The following is an 18,795-nucleotide window of genomic DNA, read 5'->3' as shown; positions in this document are numbered from 1 at the left end:
CCATATGCTTCGGATATAGGATCGATTACATGTGCTATATTCATCCTTTCTAAAATTTTCCAAATGCTTGGGGCATTAAGAAGGGAAAAGGCTTAGAACTGGATATGACTAAAAGGATTAAAAAATTGTCGAGGATAATCTATGGTTTACCAAAGATTGGTTGCTCAAGGACAATTGGAAGTATAGTGATAATTCTGGAAGGACCATATTGACATAATCTGTAAGGAGGCAACTCTTGTTCAGAAGTGATAGTCAAAATGAATCTGGAAATGTTTCAAAGTTAGAAATTCCAATCTGTGTAAGATTAAAGGGAACTTAATGCAAGAAGGGTGTTTCCAAGGAGTTGATCTCCTTTGGAATACTCTGTAATGATTGTTGCCAAGTCTTTGTGAATTTGTGCATAATCATTACAAGAGGATCAATGCATATAAGTTTAGAATCTAACAGATTTCAGTAAATGACATGAATTTGGAATTCTTGCATTTCCAGTAAGGATTTGGGAGTGTGAAAAGAGAATCATTGAAGTTATGTTCAATTGATCTAGTTCACAAAGTAAAGATCATAGACAAACATAGTATGCATACTTGGTGTATGGCATGACTAGTGTTTAGAAAACATAGTGTACATGCTTGGAGTATGGGACAACTATTGTTTTAAATTCAAGAATAAAGTTGATAGCTGAAACAGTATACAATGAATAATGTGTAATCATATGGTGATAAATAAAAGGTGTTTTATTTATGTTCATAGGGTTTGATACCATATTAGATTCAATTACTATTGTGTTTCATTTTGCATGTTTTGACTTCCCGAATAAACTGGGTTATTCTTTCGGAATGACTAAGTTATTCAAACCATCCACAGTCGGTCATATGTTGGAAGTAGATATGAAATAAGACTGTCATGGGTTGGCTTGTAGAGGTCTAAGGTGTTGGACAAAGGGCTACAACACTCATGAATGCTCATAAGTTCTGAGTATTGGATTCAACCCGCGCTCATTGGAATCACTTCATGGATTTTATCACGAGTGATCATGAGACGATAATATCTTATATTCTTCAAACCTAGAGATATGAGTTGTTACTATGAGTTGATAGTACATTGATTGCACGAAAACGCATTTGGTAACTCGGTGCTATAAAACTTGTCTTTGTGTATGATTCAACAAGTAGTAGAACAAGCCATATGAGTCGAAGTTTATCCATTCCTTTTACCTTCGGGATAAAAGTGATATATGTGGGCCCCCCGATGATTTGATGATGACAAATGGAAGTGCTCGGCCGGGCCAGGACTGATTTGATTTGTTCAATTAGTCAGTCGTCATAAATCAGAAATCGGGAAACAACAAATGGATATATAAAATGATTATAATCCATGTCTCAGTCCATATGATATCTAGAATGGAGGAATATATGATCCGTTATCTAATGGGCAAGTCATTGAAAAAGGTCAGAGTTCATCTACAAGGTCAGAGTTCGACAGAAGCTTTTGAGAGCTACGATTGCCAGTTGGTTCCTGAAGTCATACACAATAATAGTTTTAGACTTATCCAAGTGGGAGACTGTTGGATTAATGTCTAAGTCCATAACTATAATTGGTAAGACTTGACCCGACCCGACATGGTCCATTTGGGTTGCATACCATCATGCACTTGGATAGACTATAATGAGAGAAATAAGACACTTATGGTTATTAATATATTATAAGTTCTAGTATATTAATAATAAGAATAATAAGATTATTTAATTAGTATTGATCAAGAATTAATCTAGGATTAATTAAGTGATCAAAAGAAGACTAATTAAATATATGGGTTGATTGTATAAATCATCCATACTTGTATAGTGGGCTAATGCTCCATGGATAATCAAGTTGGGCTAAAACCCATAGGATGGTCCATGGATGCTCCATGGTGTATTTGTACCCATGGATCATGGAAATGAAAGGCCATGTCAATTAGGGCTTACATGGTGTAACCCTAACTATATAAGCATCTTATTCTTGACCAAATCGACCACTAGAGTGAGAGTAAGAAAGGGCTAGCCGATTTCATGAGTTGTAGAATTCTCTCAAGTTATTCTAAGTGTTTTGGTGATTGTGATTCCATTTGAGGCTTCCACACTATTGGGGCTAGGCACTCAAGCTTCATGAAGACTTTCCACATCAAAGAGGTATGTATTCTATCTTGTTACACTCATTGTTTTTGTATGCTAGATTAGGATTATACCTTGGATGTTCTTATTTGCATGTATAATAGAGAAAACATAGATCCAAGGTATTTAGGGTTGCATGTACACTTAGGAGTGTTAGAATGCTCAAAACCCAACAAGGCCACCAATAACTTGAACTCAAATCACGGTACATCTTAGTGGCTCCCCGGTGAATCGAAAAATGAGACTTCTGAGCCTCCTCCATCACTGTCTGCCGGACCCCTCCGGACATCGGAACCCAAACACGACCGTAACGGGTCAACAATCTGTGGCTATCCTGAACAAACCGGATGCTTTTGCCTTTAATCCTCTCCAACTTCAAGTTCTCTGGTCTCATACCCTCAATCTGAGCATCCCTAACCAAACCCACCAGCGGGGAATCCACCGCTATCCTCACACACCTGGCTAGGGTCGAGGACCCAGCTGACTTGCGGCACAGAGCATCCGCAACCACGTTCGCTTTACCAAGATGGTAAAGGATCTCCTAATCATAGTCCTTGACCATATCTAGTCACCTGCGCTGCCTCATGTTCATGTTCGGATGATCCATGATGTGTCTCAAACTCTTGTGATTCGTGTATATACTGTAACGGACCCCGTACAGATAGTGCCTCCACATCTTGAGAGCGAAAACCACCGCTCCCAACTGAAGATCGTGCGTAGGGTATCTCGTCTCATGCAGCTTCAGCTGCCGCGATGCGTAGGCTACTACCCGTCCTCTCTGCTTGAGGACTGCCCCCAATCCTGTGATGGATGCATCACAAAATACCACAAAATCCTCCACTCCCTCGGGGAGTGGCAACACCGGCGTCTCGCATAAACACTGCCGGAGGGTTTCAAATGCCCTCTGCTGCTCAGGGCCCCACCGGAAATCCTCCCCCTTCCTTGTTAGACGAGTGAGGGGTACGACAATCTTGGAGAAATCAGGAATGAATCTCTGATAATACCCTGCTAAACCCAAGAAACTCCTGATGTTTGAGGGAGATTTTGGAGTCTCCCACTACATAACCACCTCCACCATGGCCGGATCGACCAAAATCCCCTCCTGGTTAGCGAGATATCCAAGGAACTGGACCTCTCGTAATCAAAACTCTCATTTTGAGAACTTGGCACACATCCGTTCTCGCCTCAACACCTCCAGCAGCTCCCTAGGATGCTCCTCATGTTGTTCTCGGGTCTTGGAATACACCAAGATATCATCTATGAACACTATGACCGAGTGATCGAGCATCGATCTGCAGACTCAGTTCATCAAATCCATGAACATTGTTGCCGTATTGGTGAGCCCAAACAGCATCACCACGAACTCGTAATGACCATAACGAGTCCGAAACACGGTCTTCTCCACGTCTTCCTCCCTCACCCTGACCTGGTGGTATCCTGATCTCAAATCAATCTTGGAAAACCAAGATGCTCCCTGCAGCTGGTCAAAAAGATCGTCTATCCTCGGGAGCTGATAACAGTTCTTCACCGTTAACTTGTTCAGCTCCCTATAGTCAATGCACATCCTATGCGAACCATCCTTCTTCTTGACGAAAAGGATCGGTGCTCCCCAGGGTGAGCTACTCGGACGAATAAACTGCTTACCCAGCAGCTCCTGCAACTGAGATGATAGCTCCTGCATCTCCAGCGGTGCCAAACGGTACGGCGCCTGGTCGATAGGGGCCGCACCTGGCACTAAATAAATCCTGAACTCAACCTGCCACACTGGAGGCACTCCAGGTAACTCCTCCGGAAACACATCAACAAACTCTCTAACCACCGGGACCTCTGAAACTGAGAGATGCTCTCTAACCCACGTATCTACCACATACGCCAAAGGACCGGCACACTCGTGCTGAATATACTGTCGAGCCCTGGCTGCCGAACAAAACCCTGATCCCGACCTGGTGCCTTCACCATATACTACCAGTTCTCCCCCACTTGGGGTTCGAACCACCACCCGCTGTCCCTCACAGTCGATCATGGCGCCAAAACGGCTAAGTTAATCCATCCTTACAATCACGCATACATCCCCCATGGGGATATGATTCAAATCTATCGGGAAGGACACCCCAAAAATCTCCAACTCGCATCCCCAGTAGACCGAAGAAGCAAAAACCCCGTGCTCGTTGGCGATCGAAACTCGCAACGGACACTCAAGATCATCTATTGGTACACTGAACCCTCTAGAGAAGGTCTGAGATACAAACGACTGACTCGCCCCCGATTCAAATAATACCAAAGCGGTTAAGGAATTCACTAAAAACATACCCAACCATAGGTACAATCAATAAGCATAACACCAATACAATAACTGAGACAGAGAAAAGAAACGTACTAGCAACCACATCCGGTGCTGCCTTGGCCTCCTCGAGCATGAGCTGGAAGGCGCCACCCTGAGCCTTCGGAGGCTCCACCTTGACTGGCCTCCCATCCCCAATCCTCACAGTAGCTGGCGCGGGACCCAGCGGCTTGGCGGCGAGCTGCGGACAGTTGGTCTTCACATGACCAACTTGATGACAATGGTAACAAATCCTCATATCTGCTGGAGGGGCGGAATGACGGCAGTCCCTGGCATAGTGCCCCTCGTTGCCACATTTGTGGCACCCACCTCCCGCTCGACAAACTCCTGAATGACCCCTGCCACACTTTCCACAAATGCGAGTCTGCTGACTCCTAGATCGAGTATCAGCGGTCTTAGACCGCTTAGGCGCCAGCTGAGACTGTGTCGGTGCCTGACGTTGTTGCTTCAGCTGCAGCTCTATCTGCAACTCATGCCGCCTCGTGGCTTCCTGTAGATCTAGGAGGGTATCACAATGTTGTGTAGCCACAAACTGCCGTATATCCGTCTTGAGCATACTCAGATAACGAGCCATCTGATACTGCTCTGACGCAAACTCTGGGAAAAACATAGCCCTCTCAGTGAACATCCGGGTAATCTCCATCACGGACTCCCCATCCTGCCTCAATGTCAAAAACTCCTGAGCAAGCCGCTCCCGTTCCACGCGCGGAACGTAGCAGGTGTGAAACATATCCTGGAACTGCTCCCAAGTAATAGCAGCCCGTTGATCATCAGAATATGAACCTGTCGTCAATCTCCACTAGTCCTTTGCCCCGAGCCTAAGCAGGTTCAGAGCACACCTGACCTTCTGGTCAGTAGGACATGAGCACGTGAAGAAACAGCCCTCCATGTCAGACAACCACCGCATAGCCCTGATCGCATCCTGTGTACCATCAAATGTCAGGGGCTTCGTATTATCAAAGTCCCGGTACTGGAAATCCCTACCGACTCCTCCTCCTCCAACCCCTACCGTAGTTACAACTGAAGTGGCTGCAACGGCTGCTGTCTCTGCCAAAGCTGCATGTCGCTCATCAAAATAATCAACCATCGCGGTCTTGATCAACCCAAACATCTCTGGTAGCAGCGCTCGGAAAGCCACAATGACCTCATCATGCAGAATCTTCCGGATCCTAGCATCCAGCTCCTCAGTCCCTATCTGAACCACGGGCTCAGGTGCTACCGGCACCTCTGACCCTCCGTCTCCAAACCCTGATCCTAATCCGGACCTAGTAGCAAAATGTCTCGTCACCACCATAATGAAAGGTAAACTCAGGACATCAGATAAACAACATAATATCGGGAGACCAAAACCCACAAATCCTAGGGGATGTGACTTCCTTGCTACGCGTATGGGTCCTGTGCTTCTAGTATTACGAGCCCATACTACCTAACACACCTACCCATATTTGTCTCAAGTATCACCACAATGCCCTAATACTATACTCAACATAGAAATGCGCTCAACCCTCACTTTTAGAGGAATACCAACTATATCGCATCTAGTCTCACCACTTCTCATGACTCTTGTACCCATGAAACTTCCATCATCCCCTGCAGCGCTAGTGCATGCTAGCTGCACATAACGCTGGACCCAATAGACATTCGAATATCCATTCCTACCCGAAAGCCGAATCAACATTCTCAGGCTATAAGGTCTTTATTATGCACAGTCGTGATGCATACACTAAACATCTACAGTTATGATGTCAATTCCATATACAAGAAATCCTTAGGCTAATAGGCATCATCTAATCAGGAAAATCTATCATGTGATTCCTAAAGATCCCTAGCCTAGCACTAACATGCTGTTCTAACATATCAGAATATCAAATAACTGTATGGTATTTTGGGGTTTACTTACAGGCTCCAGCTGATCGTACCCTCTGCATCCTCCATCCTTTATTTTGAAAACCATTTTAAAAAAACTTACGTTCCGAAAATCTCCTTGATTTGAGACTAGATTCACACAAGTGTTCCTCCAATTCACTCAAACTAAGGCTCTTATACCAACTTGTAACATCCATAAATTTTGGGCCAAATTTAAACTTTTCAATTATAATTAAAAATCAAATAGCATCATTTACAAAAAAATGTTTTCAAATCAATATCCATCAGAGTGTCCCAAAATCATAACATAAGGATGAGGAGCGGTACGGTCACGCCTTCGCCTTGCCATGATCTCCTGAAGTACCTGAAACAATAAACTGAAAACTGTAATCCCGAGGGCTTAATGAGCTACCCCCAAAATACCAATACCACAGTGACAATGTCATATCAGTAACAATCAATCAATCAACAGGCATACTGGCCATCGGCCTGACTGGACCGCCCTACTGGGCCTACAGTCTATCTGAATATATCCCGAGCCCTCAGGATAACTGATCTGCCTCGTGGGCCTGCAGTCTCACCGGACCGCTCATAAGGTATGTTGGCCTTCAGCACAAAGCAGGACCGCCTCAACCCAACCACTCAATCAAATAACTATGTGCACATATCTATTATATACTGGCATATACAAACATCAAACATATCTATCACACTGATCATCAATCATAGAATTCTCTCGTAACTAGAGTACTGACCTAGCAGGTCAGTAACATACCAATCCTTACGGATCATAAGAGCATAACATATTGTCAACCCTGATTCCGATCTAACAAATCATAACCACATGTAGCATACCATAACAATAACAACTAAAGGGCCGGCCTTGGTGCCGTAGACCCTATCGATATAGTGAGGATAACTCACCTTGCAGATGTCGACTCAGAAGATAAACTCCAACTCTCGGATCACTTGACACAGGCTCCACCACCTATGATCATAGTACAATATACTCATAAGTCTTTAACCTTATAAGGTACTCCATAACCCATTAGTCAACCCTTGACCAAAGTCAAAGTCCTCAGTCAAGGTCAACGGTCCATGTTGACCCACAACTCGTCAAGTTCCTTGAAGCACATTACAACTCGCCGCACTCGTCAAGTTCCTTCGATTCTTGTCCAACCTTTAAGGTCACCCGTCGAGTTCCCTCCTTGCAACTCGACGGATACTCAAGCATATATATCCTAGGGAAAACTCATCCGATTCGTTGAGTTGTTCTTCAACTTGTCGAGTCTTATGGTAATAATCATCGGACTCGCCGAGTTGTTCATCCAACTCGTCGAGTTCACAGTTATCTTCATGTGACTCGCCGAGTCAACCTTGCGACTCGCCGAGTCCATTCAGTCCTCTTTGCAGACAGACTTGTTTTGAGCCATGCAGCGGCTCCAAATCACAGATCCAAGCTTCTAGGACATGCTTATCATGTAAAGTTGCAAACTTTACGTGCATGCATGGCTTTAAAGGCTCTAAATGCCTATTTTAAGTTCTTAATGGAACTTTATGCTCAAGAGGGACCTTAATCATGACCAAAACTGAAACTTTATGCTTCTAGAATCCAAGGAGGGCCCAGATCTGAAGTTACAACCTCAGATCTAGCCCTTAGCTCATCTTTCCAACTTAAGATCTCTCCAAAAACCCTAAAACTCAACCAATAGAAGAGATTCACAAGGAAAAAGGCGATGAGGTTACCTTCGGAAGATGATAACTGAGATAGGAGTTGGTTCCCACACTCTACTTGCTCCAATCTCCTGCTCCTCCAAGCCTTCTCCCTCTAAAGATCCTCTTTTCAAGCTTCAAACACACAATGGGCACACACACACACGCGTATTAGGCTTTTAAGGGGCTCTCAAAGACTGCAAAGAGGCCAAATGAGGCTGAGGCTCCTTTAAATAGAGGTGAAAACCCCAGGATTTAAGTTTTCATCTGACAACTCCTACTCGCCGAGTCCCAATATGGACTCGTCGAGTAGGTCACTTAACACGCGATCCCACTCTGCTGCTACTCGACGAGTAGGTCAGCCAACTCGTCGAGTAGAGCTTAACCCAAAAATTCTTATTTAAACAATACCTGAGAATCGGGGCGTTACACACCATCATTCCTTTCCTAATTCTATCGAGCTAGCTATGAGGCACCACCTACGCTACTCTCCATTGTCTCCTCAACCAGCGAAGAGGACCACCACAGTCGATGGTGGCAGACTCTCCGCCTCCTTTATTCGTAACCCACCACCACAAATGCTCCATCACCGCCATTGTTTTCCCTTGGTCCTTCTTCGATCAGCCAACTGTAAACGAAGCAGTAAATCCTCCATTGTCATCGCAACTAGGGGTGTGCGTGGTGCGGTTTGGTGTGGTTTCGAGTCAAAACCGCAAACTGCACCGCATATGCGGTTTGAATATTTTAGAAACCGCAAACTGCACCAGAGATGTTCAAAACCGCATGATGCGGTGCGGTTTGATGCGGGCGGTTTATGCCGTTTAGTTGCGGTTTGATGAGTTGTTCAACATTAAATCTATAAAAAAAAAAAAACAAAAACCCGACCGGGTTAAAAAAAATTGATTGTTTTCATTTTATAAAAACAAATACAATTTTCGAGTTAAATCGTTTTTATTAAATTGTGACTCATGCTAGTATAGTTTTGTAAGTATCATTGTTATGACTTTAAATTGTCGTTATAGTTGCTATACTCTTGTAAACCATGAGATCTTGATCTAATAGTCATTTAATGTTACGTTATAGATATTTGGTTATTATAAGAAATATATTTATATACATCATTTCTAAATCGTGATTTGAAGTTATAAAAAAGTAAAGAAAAAAAAGTATATATATAACATGCGGTGCGGTGTGGTTTGAACCGCATTTCTATAAATACAAACCGCTAACCAGACCGCACAGTGCGGTTTGATAAAATGATGTACCACAAACCGCACCACGAAATTCTAAATAGCATTATGCGGTGCGGTTTGGTGCGGTGCGGACGGTTTGTGCGGTTTTTTTGCACAGCTCTAATCGCAACACTCAATCATCGCCAACTGCTGTCTCCATCGTCGTTCCCAACACCACCTGCCGCCGTCGTTTCCCTTCTACTGCCGCTACAGTTTCAGCCCCACCCCCGCCCGTTCCTACTGTTGTTGATAATACCACCATTGTCGTTTCTTTGGAGCTATTTAGAAATTTCTTTACAAATCAATTTACTGGATGCCATTGTTAATGAGGTCTTGAAGGTTTTTGCAAATCACATGGTTAAGGTTTTTCCATATTTAAGACAAATCAACGATTGTGTTTCTCCGGATTTTGTACTCAAATTCCGATTGAATTTCTCAATTGATTGTGTGACACGTTGAAGGAGACAAGATGGGGAACTTTGGCTTACTTGACTTTTAATTTTGACTATTTGGCTGACTTTGCTTTTAAAATTAGTAAAATTAGTTTTTATATGTGCCATGTGTTATATCTACTTGCTAGTTTAGGTAACAAGACTAAAAAGGCAGGTTGCTCACAACTTTGTTCCATTATAAAGCCACAGAAAAGTTAAGTGAATAAAAGGGTAAACCCTAGAAAGTTCATAGGTCATATGTGTCATTTTCCGTTGTTTTCTATGTCTTCAACAATTAATTTGACTACGATACATACCTATATCCCCAAAAGCATATTGTTTCATTGTATGTGTTCATGCACCCTTAATCAATAATCCAAATACGGCACCCGACTTTACTCACGAAACCAGAATGCAAATGAGGACGACCGGCTTTGAAAAGGAAAAGCAAAAACCAAGTACAATCAGTTTGCAAGAAACGTATCTCCCGAAAGCAATCAAACCCATTTTGGTCGTACCAACACACACGACTTTTTTTTCCCTAATTAGGCGCGTTAATCATGCACCAAAAAAACGTGTTATGGTTTGCCAAATGCTGATGTCCGCACCCTCGTACATTGCATGTTTTCCACAACTAAATATTTTCGTTGTTTTGCTTGTTTGCATTTTGGTCCACGGCTACTTCAAATTTACCTGTGTTTATGAGGCGAGAAAAAGATAAAGTGAAACACAAACATTACAGTTAATAGTTGAAGGAATATATATATATATATATATATATATATATATATATATATATATATATATATATATATATATATATATATATATATATATATATATATATATATAGGAATATTACTTAATTACTTAATTACTTAATAAAGTGTAATATTTTTTAGGAATATTAGAGTTAATTTCTCTAAAAAAATCCACGGAATTATTTAATTACATTGAATCACCCTTAATAATGCAAATGTATCATAAAATACACAGTATGTCGTTACTTACATGTCATATATACATATAATAACTGATTTTACATTTTTTTTTTATATTTTTTATCAAAAGTGTTCGGTTTCTTTAATCCATTAACAATTTAGTCTCTCATTTTCCAACATTCTTCTATTTTGATACTTTTTTTTATCTTCTATTATCAATCCGAAGGTTTTAACATTCAGATTTTCGACACATATTTTTTAAAAAGTTGCTAAATTAAACTCATTTTCTTTATTCTTTATCATTTTCGTCCAAAGGCGAATCTAGAACCAAAAATTACATGGTTCATAATTTAAACGAATTTGAAAAAATATGAAAGAGTAAAAGGTTATGGTGGTGGTGATGATGGCGGATCGGATTGGGTCAGGTTGTGTGCCTTAAAATATTTAAAAATCATTTTAATAGTTCTAATAAAATTCTTACAAATGAACTATATAAGGTTTTATATCTTGAAACTTATCCATAATTTTCTCGTCATCGATATGTTTTAAGCATATTTTTCCAATATATGTCACTAAACTATCACTAAAAAATGGTCACTTATTATTTTTTTTATGTATACAAGAAATCTAAGAGTTTAAACCTGTGGATTGATTATTGTCGATGGAGAGGATGAACGGCAAAAAACGGTGATTGGGCAATGGCTCGACGGTGATTGGCGAATTGAAGTCGGCAGGCGCAATAGTTTAAGTCTTGAGGCCGCAGGTAATGGGAGTTAGTTATCGAATCGTTGAATGACGTTTCTAATTTTTTTTTATGTTTACTTTTTGATGGATTGGATTATATTTATACATTGGGCTTCTTCTAAATGGTTATTAGGTATAAAAAATCTGGGTTCATTGATATTACTTTCTTCAAAAAATTATTAGGTAGTTTCTTTAAAAATAATAAGGTAGTTCCTATTCCGTTTCTATAATCCCAATGTCATGTCAACTGATGTAGGGACCAAGAGGCGTTTAAGCAGGAAAGCGAGCAGGCAAACAGCTTACTACTAACTGACGGAGGCATGAAGAGTGGTCGGTGGGGAAGTTTCTTATAGACGTGGATAGCTTAATGTTTAAGAAAAGGGTTTCACACTCACACACACACACACACACACACATATATATATATATATATATATATATATATATATATATATATATATATATATATATATATATATATATATATATATATATATATATATATGGATGTTATTCGGGTCAGAACCGAACCGAACCGACCCGAACCCGAATAAACCGAAAACCAAACCAAATAAGCAATATGGGTTCGGTTCGGTTCGGGTATTATTCGGTTCGGTTCGGTTCCGACCCGAATAACCCAAATAACATGTATAAGATGATTAAGGAGCCAAATAACCCAAATAACCCAAATTACATTTACAAATAACACATTGAAAGATTGAGTAGTAGATTAAGATACAAATACTTACTTGAGTTTCTTGATTTGGAACCCAATTTTCCATGACTTGAATGGAGTTTGATCACAATAGAAACTAGAAAACGAGGATGAGGAGACGATCAAAGAGTAATGTCGTCGATTTGGTGTATTACGCTATTGTCGATTTGGTGTAATACGCTACCGGATGATCGAATATCGATTTCGTAGATTTTTTATGGTGTATTACGTGGGTATTTTGGGTAACGATCGATAGAACACAAGACCGAATAAGCAATCGTGTAAGGGAAAAAAATGTGAATTTTCATATTCAGTTCGGTCCTTTTGGACCGAATAAGCCCTTATTCGGGCAACCCAGACCGAATAACCTGAAAACCGAATAAGCCTTATATAGATACCCGAAAACCGAATCGAATTGCTTATTCGGGTCTAATTCGGTTCGGTTCGGTTCGGGTTTTCGGGCCAAATTCTCATCCCTATATATATATATATATATATATATATATATATATATATATATATATATATATATATATATATATATATATATATATATATATATATATATATATAGGGTAAACTGAATATACTCTTAAGGGTATATAACATTAGGTACCCATTAATTAAAACTACGTAGTTTTGATTAGTTTTGATTAGTGATTTAATTTCCAAAAAAAAAAAAAAAAACACTATTGCAGTACGTGTTTTCTTATTCACGTCAATTTCAATTGCTCAAGTCCTTTTGTTCCATGAATCGTCCCTACTTCCATACTCCATGAGATCGATGAACGAAAAAAGAATTCCATACGATCACAAAAAAAATTCCATACGATCTCAAAAACGATTTCAAAGAAATCAGAATTTCAAGTTATTGTAATTCCCAGAAAAAACCGATTTCACTTCAGAGAGTTAGGAAAAAATCGATCTCAATTCACAGAGACTTAAAAATCGATCTCAATTCACAGCCTTAAAAAACGATTTCAAATCACATACAGTTGAAAAACGATCAAAGGGAAAAAAAAATCATAGAAATCGTAAAGTGTAGCTGCAGCCAAGAATTTTCAATTCACAGGTGATGAAGATTGAAGATGAAGAAATCGGCGATGGTATGTGTACAGGTGTTCAACTATTTTGGGCAGTATTTATGTCTCCACTTTGAGTTCAAAGTCCAGGTTTCAAGCCCAAATATCAAAGTAAAAGCAAGGTAGCTAAGCGACAATAGAACACCCACTAAGTGTTCGATTAAATGCCCTAGTGAAGGCATAGACTATTATCAAGAAAGCGAAAGGGTAAACTGCTCCAAATTCATAATTGAACTTTTTGTAAATTCACTTCAGGTTTAGCAATTGCAAATCAACTAGTTTGGAAAAGACAAGTTTTTTTTACAATTCAGTTTCGTGTGTTTCTTCTTATCTATTTTCCATTGATGAGTAGTTCTTATGATTTGATCAAAGTCTTCTTGCTTCTTTTTTTATAAATATTTGATGATTTGATCATGCCACTTACTGTACTATGTAGGAACATGATTCATGGTCCTTGGAAAGATGCAAATGCACTAGTTTTGACCTTGCATGTGGATGACAACAATGTTATCAAAGAGGTCATTTCCATTCATTTATTTCCTGAAGTAACTACAAATACATAAGTGTTTTCAGTTGTTAGTTTATCATGAAAATGAACATGAGCTCTTTTAGCTATCCAATTTCTTGAATAGGTTCCCACTCGTGAATTTGTGGAAGTTGTTCACTCAATCATGCACTTTTCCTGGTTCAGAGCAACAACTGTTGCTCTGGTCAAAATCATGCAATATTTAACTATAAGGTAATATGCATCTACATCTTGTTAGTTCTCTACCGATTTATCTCCTAAGTTATTATTGCAATGCTTGAGTTAAAGGACATTTTTACCCTTTCATGATTATGAATATGTTTCCATGTTTTGTGAAACTTTTTATCATTTTTTTGTAGTGGCTACTCACTTGACGGGCTAAATATTTCTTATATTTGATTAAGTTCTTAACACCCAAATCATGTATGTTTTTTTGTAGATGGGCTAAATAAAATCAAGGAGCTCAAAGTGGATGTAGTTTTTGTGGAGACAAATATTGTAAGTATGCTAATTGATCTTTTTATAATTCCTTTAATGGCCAAGGTAAGATTTTAATTTGGTTTTGAGCAGATTTATGTTGAAATATTAAAGGGTTCAAATATTACAAGATTTACGTTGGGTAAAATAGTGGAGGAACATGGTATTCTTTTTGATGTCGGATAGCTCATCCAAGGATTCTTTGCTGGAGAACTGGTGGGAATAGTTGAATAATTGGAAGAATTGTAGGAACATTCGAAAAAATTTGGGTGGTTGTATAATGAATTGACCATGTATATTTTAATAGAAAATGTATAGAACAAAAGTATTTTTTATTTGAAGTAAGCTGAAATAGCAACCCTCTTTTCATATTTATCCGAAGTATCAATGTACTTATCATTTTTAATAAAAATTGACAATTAAGATTCTTTGCTTTTGATTGTATTGTATATGTAACTTGAACTTCCCTATGCTTAAGTTCTTGAGGATTACAACCGTCTTTGGGACAGGGGCAAAATCGTCCAACAATGTGAAAAACCATCAATTTATTTCGTTTTTAACCCAAAATGAGAGAAAAATTGCGTTTTTAACTCAAAATTACAAAAAGTTTTATTTTTAACCCAAAATTGCAGAAAATTTTCATTTTTAACCCAAAACGACATAAAAAGTTTTTTTTAACCCAAAACTACAAAAAAGTTTCTATTGATAAACAATTGGAACTAAAAAACATATGCAAAATTAATAATTGAAAGTGAAATCATTGGTAAACTGCGAAAATTGTTATCACCTGTGAATTGAAAATTCTTGGCTGCAGCTACACTTTACGATTTCTATGATTTTTTTTCCCTTTGATCGTTTTTCAACTGTATGTGATTTGAAATCGTTTTTTAAGTCTGTGAATTGAGATCGATTTTTAAGTCTCTGTGAATTGAGATCGATTTTTTCCTAACTCTCTGAAGTGAAATCGGGTTTTTCTGGGAATTACAGTAACTTGAAATTCTGATTTCTTTGAAATCGTTTTTGAGATCGTATGGAATTTTTTTGTGATCGTATGGAATTCTTTTTTCGTTAATCGATCTCATGGAGTATGGAAGTAGGGTCGATTCATGGAACAAAAGGACTTGAACAATTGAAATTGACGTGAATAAGAAAACACGTACTGCAATAGTTTTTTTTTTTTTTTTTGGAAATTAAATCACTAATCAAAACTACGTAGTTTTAATTAATGGGTACCTAATGTTATATACCCTTAAGGGTATATTCACTTTACCCATATATATATATATATATATATATATATATATATATATATATATATTAAAATTTTTAAAAAAGTTAGGTCCTACCTTCCCTTAACTTATATACGCCTCATTTCGCTTATCATATTCTTCTACTTTCTTTTTTTTGTTAAAAAAAAAGAATGACGTGTGCATCGGCACGAGCCTTTTCTTAGTTTTAAATTAAATGAAGCAAAATTATCAAGGGTAGTATATAAGACACCTATAATTGGAGGTATGGTCGGAGGTTTCTTGGGAAAACTGCTTTCATAATGAGGTGGGAGTTGCAACGTGGTGGAGGGGCAGTGGTCACCAAACCTCTAACGCTAAGTAATTACTTTTCCCTCTCCCCTCTACGACTAGAAGTTTAAACCACCAAATGGGGGACTTACTTTTGGTTATAGCGACAGCATGGAATTCGAAGGTTGTGTATCCTTCTTACATGTGAAAAAGGTTACTTATTCTTTAAACGCATAAATTAAAAAACTAAAATATCTTTTGAAACTCAATGCTGTAATAAATTGTTAGTCGCAACCTTGGGTAAATATTTGGGCACTCGGACCGGATCGGAAACCAGATTTCAATCTGGAGTTGGTAAACGTCAATAGGTCGGGTTGAAGATCCACTAAGTTTTGCAAAACATGACCGGTTTGAGTGCCGTTCTAGTCCAAATGCTTACTTTTACATCCAAAATTTGGAACTGGACGTGGACCTGACGACCGATCAAAGGTCCATCAATTTCTGTAAATTTGGTCCAGTCCATTTCAAATTCTCACCCTAATCGCAACAATTGCAATTTTAAAATAAAAATATGAAAAACTAGACATACAATCACTATATGCCTTATTGCCATATATGTTTTATAGATAAGGCTATGATACCATTGTAAGGTGTGTGTAATTAGGCTGAAGTGACTTATCTCTTCCTCTCTTTTTCTTGGTCGTGTGACTACCATCTCCAAATGTTGTTGGAATAGTGTTGTTGGTGATGTGGTTATATTTGATGCCTTAAGCACTCCTGATAACCTAAGTAAATCAATAATATGGTTCCTAGCACTTCTAATATTTACGTCAATAGTTAATTATATCATTCGCAAAGATTTTTGAAATTTAACATTTGGAATGTTGCATCCATAGTCTAAACTAAAAACTTTACAGTCTTTTTATGTAAATATAATCACACCCAAATATGATTAACACGATTAAGAGTAGTTAATTCTGACTCAATAAAACATAACATTTGCAATTATACATATACAAGATTAATGAAACCATGTATGTATATGATCAAGTTAAACATTAAACAAATAACACATGGCCATAATCTTATCCAATCCAAAATCTGCCACAAACCCTTCCTAATAATTTATGGAAAAGAAAAGATCGAGAGTAGAAGACAACAACCCAAGTAGTGCGTACATAAAGTAAAGTGAAATATAAAAAGCTAAGTGAACTTATTAAATTACGAAGGTCCCACACACTGTCTGGTTAACTTTAAAATCAAAAGACAAACCAATGGGTATGATTAATGTTGTGAAAAAAAAAAAAAAAAAAAAGAACTTAACATCAAAGGACAAAGTGACAAACGGTGTTTGTTTCCTATAAGTACTCTCATTCGTCGTCCCTCCATTTCACAACAATTTCTCTGCAATCTTCTTCATATACTATTAAACAACAGCCAATAACTTTCTTAGTTACAAAAATGGAACAAAATCTACCGGTTTTAGCGAAGAAAGTTTGGAACTTAGTTCGTGTGGTTTACTTCATACTGCGAAAAGGCATATCCAAGAGAAAGTTGTTGCTGGACCTTAACATGATGATAAGGCGTGGCAAGATCGCCGGAAAAGCCTTACAGAACCTGATGTTCCACCACTACCACATCAACCGGGAGGCTTTCACCGCCAAACACCGCTCCCACCACCTCTCTTTCCCTTCACCTCCGCCCGGTGAATATGAGTTCAGCTGCAGCAACAGCCCTGCGCCCACTACTCACCACCCTTTCTCTCTATTTTCATTCCACAAGAAACATCACTCCAACAGCAAACCATCGAAGGATCATCTTGATATGATGGCTGTTAACGCTGTGCTTAAAGCCATGGAGATGATTCACAGCGACAATTCCTCACCGGCGCTTCCAGGCTTTGGGAGTACTCCGATGGTTAGGCAGCTGAGGGTAACCGACTCTCCGTTTCCGTTGAGTAGTGTCGACCAAGACAACAAAGTGGATGAGGCGGCGGAGGAGTTCATTAGCCGCTTCTATAATGACTTGAGGCTGCAGAAAGCAAAGGCCTCATCGTTTGGCTCATCGTGAATTAACAGATACCTTACACTGTTTACATGTATATTTTAGATAGAGATTGAAAGATCGAGTCATTAATTTGCAAGTGATTGTGAGGTGTGTATGCGAAGCAACTGTACATTTCAAACTTGTTGCATTTATTATACTCGCTTAAAAGAATAATGTTTTTGCCGATGTTGAATAATAATGATTAACTTCATGCCAATATGTGCTCGAAACTGGAACAATATAACTAATCCTTTTTTTTTGTTTGAACATAAAACATATATAAAACGTCAACAAGAACAACAAAATAGAGAAAAACAGATTAACATTTATTTTCATATGATAACCGGTTGCAAGACATGCATATATCAAGGCAACACGCAAAAGTTTTGCATATATTTTAGTAAGATACAATTTTTTTTTTTTTTTTTTTTTTATTTTTAAAGATTTTGTTGTTCACTCATGTTAAGTGGTATTTTCCTATATGTCCCAATCTCATTAGAAGAACCATATAAATAAAGTACAAAGTACATGGGCCTAACTACAATGGGCTAGTATAAGACAATGCTATGATAAATACAATACACGAAGGCCTATATCACCTAACATCCCCCACAGTTTTATCGGGAGGAGAATTCCGAACGTTTATACTGCTCTTAAAGTCGTTGAACAGAGTCGTTGGGAAATCTTTAGTGAAGATGTCAGCGGAAGAGGGCACATGAAACATTCGAACAATGCCCCTAGCAACCAGATCACAAACAAAATGTATGTCAATCTCTATGTGTTTAGTGCGTTGGTGTTGAACTGAGTTCGAAGTCATGTAAACAGAGTTGATATTTTCACAGTACACAATTATGGCTTTGGTGGGAGGGCACTGAAGCTCACGAAGCAAGTTACGAACCAACGCGTCTCTGCAACGGCATTGGCGACACCGCGATACTCAGCCTCGGCACTCGATCGTGAGATAACCCCTTGCTGTTTGGAGGAACATGATATGAGGTTATCGCCAAGGAA

General features: G+C 38.8%; 1 protein-coding gene and 1 long non-coding RNA gene across 3 annotated transcripts; both read left to right on the top strand.

The window, feature by feature from the left end:
* Positions 1-12,824: 12,824 nt before the first annotated feature.
* Positions 12,825-14,655, top strand: LOC145102975 (uncharacterized). Of its 2 annotated transcripts, XR_013706330.1 has the most exons (5): positions 12,828-13,425; positions 13,655-13,736; positions 13,851-13,957; positions 14,184-14,242; positions 14,315-14,655. It is a non-coding gene; the product is annotated as an uncharacterized LOC145102975 (long non-coding RNA). The 2 variants fall into 2 exon arrangements; XR_013706329.1 differs by having other exon boundaries at positions 12,825-13,425; positions 13,655-13,957.
* A 2,459-nt stretch (positions 14,656-17,114) lies between these two features.
* On the top strand, positions 17,115-18,001 carry LOC145102974 (uncharacterized). The gene has a single exon (XM_079040503.1). It carries the CDS (start codon positions 17,200-17,202, stop codon positions 17,806-17,808), a length of 609 nt encoding a protein of 202 aa, XP_078896629.1. The 5' UTR covers positions 17,115-17,199; the 3' UTR covers positions 17,809-18,001.
* Positions 18,002-18,795: the final 794 nt, after the last annotated feature.

Source organism: Lactuca serriola, chromosome 4 (assembly GCF_051521515.1).
Source record: "Lactuca serriola cultivar US96UC23 chromosome 4, Lser_US96UC23_V15, whole genome shotgun sequence".
Taxonomy (NCBI): domain Eukaryota; kingdom Viridiplantae; phylum Streptophyta; class Magnoliopsida; order Asterales; family Asteraceae; genus Lactuca; species Lactuca serriola.
Note: the sequence above shows the minus strand (reverse complement) of the source record. Positions and strands in the feature narration are given on the sequence as shown.

What these genes read in the sequence shown, in the direction of transcription:
- LOC145102974 (XM_079040503.1), top strand. Translation starts at nt 17,200, where the DNA reads ATGGAACAAAATCTACCGGTTTTAGCGAAGAAAGTTTGGAACTTAGTT.